The 12009-nt window shown below is 44.5% G+C and overlaps 1 protein-coding gene across 9 annotated transcripts in view; it reads left to right on the top strand.

The window, feature by feature from the left end:
* LOC115150378 (CUGBP Elav-like family member 4) overlaps positions 1-12009 on the top strand; it is a 135995-nt gene that overhangs the window by 94382 nt on the left and 29604 nt on the right. For all 9 annotated transcript variants that reach the window (XM_029693612.1, XM_029693605.1, XM_029693602.1 and 6 more), the window contains exon 3: positions 11167-11215. In XM_029693612.1, the coding sequence (XP_029549472.1) occupies positions 11167-11215 (49 nt within the window). The remainder of the gene's footprint in view (positions 1-11166; positions 11216-12009) is intronic.

Genomic DNA, 12009 nt, shown 5'->3' with positions numbered 1-12009 from the left:
TGTGTGTGTGTGTGTGTGTGTGTGTGTGTGTGTGTGTGTGTGTGTGTGTGTGTGTGTGTGTGTGTGTGTGTGTGTGTGTGTGTGTGTGCAGGGAATGCTTTGGATGACAACACAATACATAAATACCCAAATGAACTAAAGCCCACTCTCTCTACCTCAGTGACCACTAGACAGAGGAAAAGAGAGGGAGGGAGGAAGAGAAAGATTTTGCCAAGTTCCAAATTTGACAGCTTTTGAACTTGTTTTTCATTTCTTATTCATTAGATAAGTAAAAGCAAATCCAGTGATGGCACGCTGCTGCTGCCGTAGCTTGATTTATGTCCACTTCTGGGGAAAGAAAGGAGAATTTATGGCTTTCTCGTGTCACCTAATCTACACTGCAAAGCTTATGCATTCTGTTGCAGTGGGTTTAGAAAGAGGCTCTGGAAATACTCAACACCCTCTCCCTCTCTTTCTCTCTCTCACACACACAGGCACACATGCACATAAACACCTCTCTTCGCCCTTAACCTTTCGCCCACCAATTTCCCTTCTGTCTTATTCTCTGTCTGCTCTCCTTCTCCTCCTCCCTCTCCTCCTCCCTCATCCTCCCTCCCTCTCCTTCTTCTCCCTCTCCCTCTTCTCCTCCCTGTCCTCCTCCCTCTCCTTCTTCTCCTCCCCCTCCTTCTCCTCCTCCCTCTCCTCCTCTCCTCCTCCTCTCCCTCCTCCCTTTCTTCCTCCCTCTCCTTCTCCCTTCTTCCTCCCTCTCCTTCTCCCTTCTTCCTCCCTCTCCTTCTTCTTTTCCCTCTCCTCCTCTCCTCCTCCTCTCCCGCCTCCCTTTCTTCCTCCCTCTCCTTCTCCCTTCTTCCTCCCTCTCCTTCTCCCTTCTTCCTCCCTCTCCTTCTCCTCCTCCCTCTCCTCCTCTCCTCCTCCTCTCCCTCCTCCCTTTCTTCCTCCCTCTCCTTCTCCCTTCTTCCTTTCTCTCCTTCTTCTCTTCCCTCTCCCTCTCCTCCCTGTCCTCCTCCCTCTCCCTCTCATCCTCCCTCTCCTTCTTCTCCTCTCTCACCTCTTCCTCCCTCTCCCTCTCCTCCCTCTGCCTCTCATCCTCTCTCTCCTTCTTCTCCTCCCTCTCCTCCTCCCTCTCCCTCTCCTCCCTCTCCTTCTCCTCCTCCCTCTCCCCCTCATCTCTCTGTCCTCCCTCTCTCCCTCTCTCTCTTCCTCCCTTCATTCCCCATCTTCCCTTCCTTCCTTCTCCTCCTCCCTCTCCTCCTCCCTCTCCTTCTTCTCCTTCTTCTCCTCCCTCTCCCTTTCCTCCTCTGTCTTCCTCCTCTCCCTTTCCTCCCTCTCCCTCTCATCCTAACTCTCCTTCTCCTCCCTCTCCTCCTCTCCTTCTCCTCCCTCCTCTCCTTCTCCTTCTCCTCCCTCTCCCTCTCCTCCTCTCCTCATCCTCTCCCTCTCCTCCTCCTTTCCCTCTCCTACTCCCATTTCCTTCATCTTCTCCCTCTTCTTCTCCCTCTCCTTCTCTTCCTCCCTCTCCTCCTCCCTCTCCTTCTCCCCATCCCTCGCGTTCTCTCCCTCTCCACCACCTTCTGCCTTTCTTATAGAGACCCTCTCTTTTTATAGTGTCTCCTATAATCACCATGTAAACGTCAGAGGCTGTTGATTGCCTGCATACTGTATGTCTAATGATAGAGCGATCCGCGTGTGTGTGTTCATGTGCCTGTGTGTTTCATCAGCTTGCATACGAGCAAACCATGCGTGTTGCAGGGTTATTCTCATCCAAACAACACATCTGTATGTTGTATTATTATCTAACTGTAATATGATATTGGTTGCATTTCAAATGTGTTTGAAGGCTAAATGAACTGCTGTTGTCACAAAATCTGATGCATTTTTTTGTCAGACAGACAAAAATAAGGCAAATGTACTGTATGTTTAAAAAAATATATATATTTTGTATGTATATTTATTTGGATAGTCCCCTGTAAATTGTCTATAGATGCTTAAACTATCGACAAACTGTAACTTGAAAAGAAAGAGAGAAGACATAAACAGGACAAAAGCTAGAGCTAGATTGGTGTGAAACAGTTGAAGGAAAGGATGTGAGAAGAGGAGTGAAGACTAGTATGTAGCCTGCTGAACACATAGCTGATGGAGACAAAGAGGAGTGAAGACTAGTGTGTAGCCTGCTGAACACATAGCTGATGGAGACAAAGAGGAGTGAAGACTAGTATGTAGCCTGCTGAACACATAGCTGATGGAGACAAAGAGGAGTGAAGACTAGTATGTAGCCTGCTGAACACATAGCTGATGGAGACAAAGAGGAGTGAAGACTAGTATGTAGCCTGCTGAACACATAGCTGATGGAGACAAAGAGGAGTGAAGACTAGTATGTAGCCTGCTGAACACATGGCTGATGGAGACAAAGAGGAGTGAAGACTAGTATGTAGCCTGCTGAACACATAGCTGATGGAGACAAAGAGGAGTGAAGACTAGTGTGTAGCCTGCTGAACACATAGCTGATGGAGACAAAGAGGAGTGAAGACTAGTGTGTAGCCTGCTGAACACATAGCTGATGGAGACAAAGAGGAGTGAAGACTAGTATGTAGCCTGCTGAACACATAGCTGATGGAGACAAAGAGGAGTGAAGACTAGTATGTAGCCTGCTGAACACATAGCTGATGGAGACAAAGAGAGGTGAAGACTAGTATGTAGCCTGCTGAACACATAGCTGATGGAGACAAAGAGGAGTGAAGACTAGTGTGTAGCCTGCTGAACACATAGCTGATGGAGACAAAGAGGAGTGAAGACTAGTATGTAGCCTGCTGAACACATAGCTGATGGAGACAAAGAGGAGTGAAGACTAGTGTGTAGCCTGCTGAACACATAGCTGATGGAGACAAAGAGGAGTGAAGACTAGTATGTAGCCTGCTGAACACATAGCTGATGGAGACAAAGAGGAGTGAAGACTAGTGTGTAGCCTGCTGAACACATAGCTGATGGAGACAAAGAGGAGTGAAGACTAGTATGTAGCCTGCTGAACACATAGCTGATGGAGACAAAGAGGAGTGAAGACTAGTGTGTAGCCTGCTGAACACATAGCTGATGGAGACAAAGAGGAGTGAAGACTAGTGTGTAGCCTGATGAACACATAGCTGATGGAGACAAAGAGGAGTGAAGACTAGTATGTAGCCTGCTGAACAGCTGACGGAGACAAAGAGGAGTGAAGACTAGTATGTAGCCTGCTGAACACATAGCTGATGGAGACAAAGAGGGGTGAAGACTAGTATGTAGCCTGCTGAACAGCTGACGGAGACAAAGAGGAATGAAGACTAGTATGTAGCCTGCTGAACACATAGCTGATGGAGACAAAGAGGGGCGAAGACTAGTGTGTAGCCTGCTGAACACATAGCTGATGGAGACAAAGAGGAGTGAAGACTAGTGTGTAGCCTGCTGAACACATAGCTGATGGAGACAAAGAGGAGTGAAGACTAGTATGTAGCCTGCTGAACACATAGCTGATGGAGACAAAGAGGAGTGAAGACTAGTATGTAGCCTGCTGAACACATAGCTGATGGAGACAAAGAGGAGTGAAGACTAGTATGTAGCCTGCTGAACACATAGCTGATGGAGACAAAGAGGAGTGAAGACTAGTATGTAGCCTGCTGAACACATAGCTGATGGAGACAAAGAGAGGTGAAGACTAGTATGTAGCCTGCTGAACACATGGCTGATGGAGACAAAGAGGAGTGAAGACTAGTATGTAGCCTGCTGAACACATAGCTGATGGAGACAAAGAGGAGTGAAGACTAGTATGTAGCCTGCTGAACACATAGCTGATGGAGACAAAGAGGAGTGAAGACTAGTATGTAGCCTGCTGAACACATAGCTGATGGAGACAAAGAGGAGTGAAGACTAGTATGTAGCCTGCTGAACACATAGCTGATGGAGACAAAGAGGAGTGAAGACTAGTATGTAGCCTGCTGAACACATAGCTGATGGAGACAAAGAGGAGTGAAGACTAGTATGTAGCCTGCTGAACACATAGCTGATGGAGACAAAGAGGAGTGAAGACTAGTATGTAGCCTGCTGAACACATAGCTGATGGAGACAAAGAGGAGTGAAGACTAGTGTGTAGCCTGCTGAACACATAGCTGATGGAGACAAAGAGAGGTGAAGACTAGTATGTAGCCTGCTGAACACATAGCTGATGGAGACAAAGAGGAGTGAAGACTAGTATGTAGCCTGCTGAACACATAGCTGATGGAGACAAAGACAAATCAGCCACAGAAGACGTGATAGCTTGATATTTTTTTCTGCCTAGCATTTGAAACTGCATGTGCCTTGACACCCAGTATTATTTTGTGTGAGTCCCTTTAAGATGAATGGATTCTAGAAAGAGGGAAGGACTGTCAAGGAAATTAATTGTGAAGGATTGCAGGCTGTGAACTCTAAATAATTTAAACGTACAATGCAGACGTTTTTATCTCAATATCAAATCATTTATTGATAACAATTAAGTACCTTACTGTGATTGTTTCCAATTAAAATAGTCAAAACGAAACTAAATAGCTTCTTAGCAAAGATATTAATTTAGCTAGGACTGTCTGAGGAAAACTGTAAACTAGCTGTTATTGGCAGAGAGGTTTTGAAACTCTCTTTCTTATTGGTCTGTTAATAAATTTACCACGTGGTGATGTCAACAGGCAGGTCAAAACTCCATCCCACCAAAACAGCCTGGAATTTTAGGCGGTCTTTTCAAACAACTGAAAGGGCATTATCATCATTTGCACAATATGTGTGTGTGAGTGTGTGTGGGAGTGTGTGTGTGTGCGTGTGCGTGTACATCTGTACCCTGAACAGCACAGCTTCTTATCAGTGATGCAGCGTCTGACCATGTCACAGTTAGAGTTGCCGACTGGCTGCAGGAAAGGCCAAGAGAATCAAATCAAATCAAATTTATTTATATAGCCCTTCGTATATCAGCTGAAATCTCAAAGTGCTGTACAGAAACACAGCCTAAAACCCCAAACAGCAAGCAATGCATGTGAAAGAGGCACGGTGGCTAGGAAAAACTCCCTAGGAAAAACTCCCTAGAAAGGCCAAAAACCTAGGAAGAAACCTAGAGAGGAACCAGGCTATGAGGGGTGGCCAGTCCTCTTCTGGCTGTGCCGGGTGGATATTATAACAGAACATGGTCAAGATGTTAAAATGTTCATAAATGACCAGCATGGTCAAATAATAATAATCATTGTAGTTGTCGAGGGTGCAACAAGCACGTCCGGTGAACAAGTCAGGGTTCCGTAGCCGCAGGCAGAACAGTTGAAACTGGAGCAGCAGCATGGCCAGGTGGACTGGGGACAGCAAGGAGTCATCATGCCAGGTAGTCCCGAGGCATGGTCCTAGGGCTCAGGTCCTCCGAGAGAAAGAAAGAAAGAGAGAAAGAGAGAATTAGAGAGAGCATATTTAAATTCACACAGGACACCGGATAAGACAAGAGAATACTCCAGATGAAACAGACTGACCCTAGCCCCCGGCACATAAACTACTGCAGCATAAATACTGGAGGCTGAGACAGGAGGGATCAGAAGACACTGTGGCCCCATCCGATGATACCCCCGGACAGGGCCAAACAGGCAGGATATAACCCCACCCACTTTGCCAAAGCACAGCCCCCACACCACTAGAGGGATGTCTACAACCACCAACTTACCGTCCGAAGACAAGGCCGAGTATAGCCCACAAAGCTATACACAGAGTGTGTGCAGAGTGTGTGCCAACACAGATTGTGCCAATTCATAATTCATTTTGATGTTTTTTTATTTAGCATTTGTTTTGCTTCCTCCCATGTGACTGACTTGCTACTCAATACGTGGCCAAAAAACTAGGTCTTGGAGAATTGTTCTCTCCTCTCCCATATGTATGAGTTGTGAAAGAAAAGGACTTGTCCTGTCTTACTATAGTGAGGAGGGGTGTGAGAGGAAGGGAGAATTGTTAACACTTTACTTTACAATCCTGGCACAGATGGTAGTTAGAAAACAACAGTAACAATTGATACTTTCTGGCTGTTTTTATTTATTGCTTAGTCAATTAAATGGGTAAATTGCCACCCCAGTGTGTGTGGTATCTGTGAGGTTTGGAATTAAACAACAGAGCAAAAATACACATTTGTTTTGACGGCCAATACAATTGTATGTTATGTTAAAGCATCAAATGGTAGTTATTAGTAATAGTAATGTCATAACATTATGCAATTTCTAAGTAAACACCAGTTCAATTGAGGACTGTAACAAAAGACTACTGCTACTATGTGAGGAAGGAATATGAAAGTAAAGTGTCATTCTCACTGTAAGAATTTCAAGCAGTGCTCTCTCATTTTGTTAAGGAAATGACCTCTCCTCCAGTGTTAGACTTTCTCCTCAATGTGATTCACTTTTATCTTATTGCTATTATGAAAACATAGTTGTCTGTGTGTCAGTGGAGGCTCCTCAGAGGAGGAAGGGGAGGACCATCCTACTCAGTGAATAAAAATAAAAATAAATTAAAAAGTGAAATATTTTAAAAGTTAAAATTTTTAGATAAATCTATTCTAAATGCCTGATTAAAAGACACTGTTTTGCAATGAATTCTGATCATGGATGCTGATCGTGAAATAGCAGAGGGAGCATGCCCCTATCCACATCGACGGGACCGCAGTGGAGAACGTGTTCCTTGGCGTAAACATCACTGACAATCTGAAATGGTCCACCCATACAGACAGTATGGTGAAGACGGCACAACAGCACCTCTTCAACCTCAGAAGGCTGAAGAAATTTGGCTTGGCCCCTAAGACCCTCACAAACTTTTACAGATGCACAATTGAGAGCTTCCTGTCAGACTGTATCACTGCCTGGTACGGCAACTGCACCGCCCGCAACCGCAGGGCTCTCCAGAGGTTGGTGCGGTCTCCCCAACACATCACCGGGAGCACACTGCCTGCCCTGCAGGACACCTACAGCACCCGATGTCACAGTAAGGCCAAAAAGATCAACAAGTACATCAACCACCCGAGCCACGGCCTGTTCAACAGTCAATCTGACTGTTAAATAGCCATCACTAACAGGCTACCACCCGGTTACTCAACCCTACACCTTAGAGGCTGCTGCCATATGTACATAGACATGGAACACTAGTCACTTTAATAATGTTTACATACTGCTTTACCCATCTCATATGTATTTACTGTATTCTATTCTACCTTATTGTAGTCAATGCCACTCTGACATTGCTCGTCCTAATATTTATACATTTGTTAATTCCATTCTTTTACTCTTAGATTTGTGTATTGTTGTGAATTGTTAGATACTACTGCACTGTTGGAGCTAGGAACACAAGTATTTCGTTACACCAGCAATAACATCTGCCAAATACGTGTATGTGGCCAATAACATTTTATTGTATTTTATTTTAATGTCTACTGTAGCTTCAACAGCCCCCTCTAGGCTAGCACCATTGTGTAGCCAGAGGACAGCTATTTTCCGTCCTCCTCTGGAACATTGACTTCAATACAAAACCTAGGAGGCTCATGGTTCTCACCCCCTTCCATAGACTTACAAAGTAATTATGACGACTTCCGGAGGACGTCCTCCAACCTATCAGAGCTCTTTCAGTGTGAACTAACATCTTGTCCATCCAATCAAAGTGTCAGTGAATGAATCTATTACTGAAAGCACAAACAGCCGAGAGAGAGCTAGCTATATTTCATTTGATTTTTTTCTTAGTTTACCTTTCACTTACTTTAAGCTAATGCAGCTAATTTACTACTCAACAGCCTGACTAAACCAGAAAGGAATGCTTTGTATGTTAGCTGACTAAGGCTATCCAACACTGCAACTTTTCCAAGTCAAGGTAAGCTTGCGGTTTTATTAATTTATTGCCATCGGGGCCCTCCGGTGTAACTGCTAAACTGCTTTCTGTACACTGTACTGCGTGATTGTACACATGGATTACATTATGGGTAGTAACGCGTTAGTTCTTGTTTGTTGACTATAACTTTAATATGGTGACAAGGATGTAGGTTGTGTAGTGGTTTGGCTTAGAGAGATTTTTGCACCTGGTCATAGACAGCAAAAGGGAAAAGGTGAGAGGAGGAGAGCGCAAATATATGAGAAAGAATTATACAACAAGCAAAGTAATGACGCAGTATGTGGCTGTGTGTGTGCGGTGATCACGGTTGTATTAATTCCGCCGATTCTGTTGCAAAACATTTCTTAAACGGGAGCAAATGGAACAAAACAAGGAGGGACCACCCTGAATTTATCCAATTGAAACTTTTGTTTTGGACTAATGTTTACACCCGAGATCAGCTAGATGCAGGCAAGAGTGTGCAAGGCGGTATTGAATGTGTCACTGTCTGTCACCTTGATTACTCCTATTTGTCTTTCAACCTGTGCGCCTATGTTATAAACTTTCATTTCTTGGCTAGGTTGTAGCAACCTCATAATGGGTATTATATAGGGCAAATTTGAGTATCATGTAGTAGCCTTAACCTATCGATGTTACATTGAACTGGGTGAATGGAATATGACTGACAGTCATCCAATATGCTGTAATAGAAATAAGGCCATGCTCATGAAAAATAAATCGTCCTCCCTCATCTTGAACGGCATGAACCGTGACGTGTGTGTGTTTGTGTGAGAGGAGTGAGAGCAAGAAGGAGAGGGAGACTGGGGAGAGCTGGAATGATGTGCCACATAGGGGAAAGAGGGAGAGAAGTGTGTGTGTGCGCTCAACACCAGCGGACTGATTGTACATCATGTGTTCTGCAAGGCCAAACTAACAGAGCTGTGCTGTTGCAGGACTGGACTTTCAGCACTGGAGCAACAATGGGCTGAGCTCTGTGTGTGTAGCAGGAGGAGGAGCATGTTCCCAGGCAAGATGTTTTTGTTGGTGAGAGAGAGAGAGAGAGAGAGAGAGAGAGAGAGAGAGAGAGAGAGAGAGAGAGAGAGACTAGGTGTGTGTGAATGAAGCATAGAATTCTCAACTCACAAGAAAACAGTAAGAAGTCTGTTTCTCACTAAGACACCGTGGGTGGATGTGCAAATGTGTATGAGTGCCTGAGTGTATGTTTGTACATGCATGTGAATGTGGGTGCGTTTAATGGTGCTCCTTTGTGTGAATTTGAGGTGGAGATGGTATTTTCTGTCTCAGGGAAGTGTATAATGGAGAATGGGGAGGTAGAGAGTTGTAGGCTGTTGTGAGTGATGCATAATGTTGCTCAATGCTACCATCTAGCTGTGACTTCTGTTAGTCCCACTTATTTCTCTGTCTCTTTCCAACCCTTTTTCTCTCTCTGCTCTCTCTCGCTCTCGCTCTCTTTCAGTCTCTCTACCACTCTTTCCCCATAGCCCTCTCTCCACACCTCCCTCTCTCTTTCACTCCTCTCTCTCTCCCTCCCTCTCTCTCAATATCAGCAGCCAGGGTGATATAAATAATGCATCAAAACACATTAAAAACATTTACTGGTGATGAATGAAAAGGGGGGGAAGGCGGGAGAAAGGGTGACTGGGCCTTAAAAGAAGGAGTGTTATAGTGCATTGAGAGATTTAGCAGACCTAGACTTTTTACACTGAGGAAGAGATGGTAAAAAGACAGTAATATACCAAATTGTTCCCCTAATATTGTCAGCATCTAGTAGTTTACTGGTTGTTTACTTTAGAGCAAAACATGGCTTTATTGAGCTCCATCTCATCCAGAGTGCTGCCTAGTCCACTAACCACGGATTTCATTCATTAAGGTGTAGCATTCAACAGTGTTTTTGTTTTGGTTAGTCTGTACATTGTAAATGCAACAAAGTGGGAGAATTGCAGAACCATGAAGCATACATCCTTTCATACACTACCTGATAACACACACGCATGCACACACACTCACACACACACACACACACACACACACACACACACACACACACACACACACACACACACACACTTCGCTCCCTCTTTCCCCTATGTGGCACATCGTTCCAGCTCTCCCCAGTCTCCCTCTCCTTCTTGCTCTCACTCCCCCCTTCTCTGCTTCCCTCTCCCTCCCTCACCCCCCCTCTCCCCAGTCTCCCTCTCCCTCCCTCCCCTCTCTCTATTACTCCCCCCTTCCCTCCCCCTCTCTCTCCCCTTCCCTCCTGGCAGTGTGGCGATTGGCATTATTAAAAATTGATTGGCAGCGAGCATTTTGTGGCTTTCATGTATTACTGAGCCGGAGAGCAGTGGGAAAGCAGCCAGAATTGACAGACAGGCAGTGGAGGAATGGAAGGAGGACTGTAAAGGAGAAAGGAAATGAGGGGTGAAAAGTAAGAGTGTAAAGGAGGAATGAAATTAGAAGTGCAAATGAGGAGTGTAAAGGAGGAATAAAATCATGTGTGTAAAGGAGGAGTGTAAAGGAGGAATGAAATGAGGAGTGTAAAGGAGGAATGAAATGAGGAGTGTAAAGGAGGAATAAAATCATGTGTGTAAAGGAGGAGTGTAAAGGAGGAATGAAATGAGGAGTGTAAAGGAGGAATGAAATGAGGAGTGTAAAGGAGGAATGAAATGAGGAGTGTAAAGGAGGAATGAAATGAGGAGTGTAAAGGAGGAATGAAATGAGGAGTGTAAAGGAGGAATGAAATGAGGAGTGTAAAGGAGGAGTGTAGGGGGAATGGAAAGAGGAATGGAAAAGGGTGACAAGGCCTTATATGAGAGCTGGGTGTCTAGATTAGTTAAACAGATAGCTGGACGGACAGACAGAGAAAGAGAGACAAGCAAGCAGGCAGGCAGAAAGTCAGACCTAGTCAGACCAATTCAAATGTATATATCTGTAATGAGGCCCGGGTGAACTGCAATGTACTTGAACAGAGCTTGCACACAACCTCTCCCTTTCTCTTTCCATCCTTCTTCATCCCTCTCTCTAAATTCCTGAACCTGTACTATCAAATCTCAAAGGTTGTCCTTCTCTCCCAACCTACACAATTACAACTCAAAACATATTTACAAGTATTGTTACTTATTTGCCAACGCTGTCAATGACATTTAGGAAATGGTGTGCAGCTATATCTTGATGTTAGGTAAGCAATCCTAACATCTCTCTCTCTCTCTGTCTTCTCTTCCTTACTTTCTTTCTTTCTCTTTCCCTCCTACCCTCTCTATTCTCAATTTCTCTCTCCCTCTCCAGATGAACAGGCCTATCCAGGTGAAGCCTGCGGACAGCGAGAGTCGAGGAGGTAGTGCTCCACTTCTTTAAACATAGCTGCCGACCGTCCCACATGAGTGGCACCATTACCCCTCTCTGGCCCAGACAAGCACACACTCACACAAATCAGAGGAGGCTGGTGGGAGGAGCTACAGGAGGATGGACTCATTGTAATGGCTGGAATGGAATAAAAGGAACAGTATCAAACACATTAAACATATGTAAACCACATGCTTGACTCTATTCCGTTTCAGACATTACAATGAGCCTGTCCTCCTCCTATAGCTCCTCCCCTCTTTAGATGTTTCTCTTATTCTTTTTTTTCATGCATAACATATTTAGTTGTGAATTAAGCATACACAAGTTTGAGAGTTTTGAATAGCATCAGCTAGAGAGAGTGAAGGGGTCAGTCAACTATGGCCTTTTAAAAGTCACTCATTAAACAAATCTCAGTAACTTTCATTTTCTTCAAAGGACTCACACACAAACACATACAGTACACACACACATGGCCACTGATTAACCAGTTCAAGATAACATTCTTCCAGTGCAGTGAGAATTTTTGATTTTCTTTTTGTTTCACACTGTAACATATTTCTGCCTGCAACATAACATGAATAAACATTGTTGCATGAGAGAGAGAGAAAAGTAGAGAATGGCAGAGGACAGGAGAGTGGAAGAAGAAGAGAGAGAAAAATAGAGAGTGTGAGGGAACCATTTTTAGAAAGAGAGATAAAGAGGTAGAGCAAATGAGGAGATCGAGAGAGAGAGAGAGAGAGAGAGTTACTGAGGGATTGCATGACTTCCTCCCTGTTTATTCTGGTC

This window comes from Salmo trutta, chromosome 16 (assembly GCF_901001165.1).
Source record: "Salmo trutta chromosome 16, fSalTru1.1, whole genome shotgun sequence".
In the NCBI taxonomy this organism is placed as follows: Eukaryota; Metazoa; Chordata; class Actinopteri; order Salmoniformes; family Salmonidae; genus Salmo; species Salmo trutta.
This window is presented reverse-complemented; position numbering and strand designations above follow the sequence as displayed.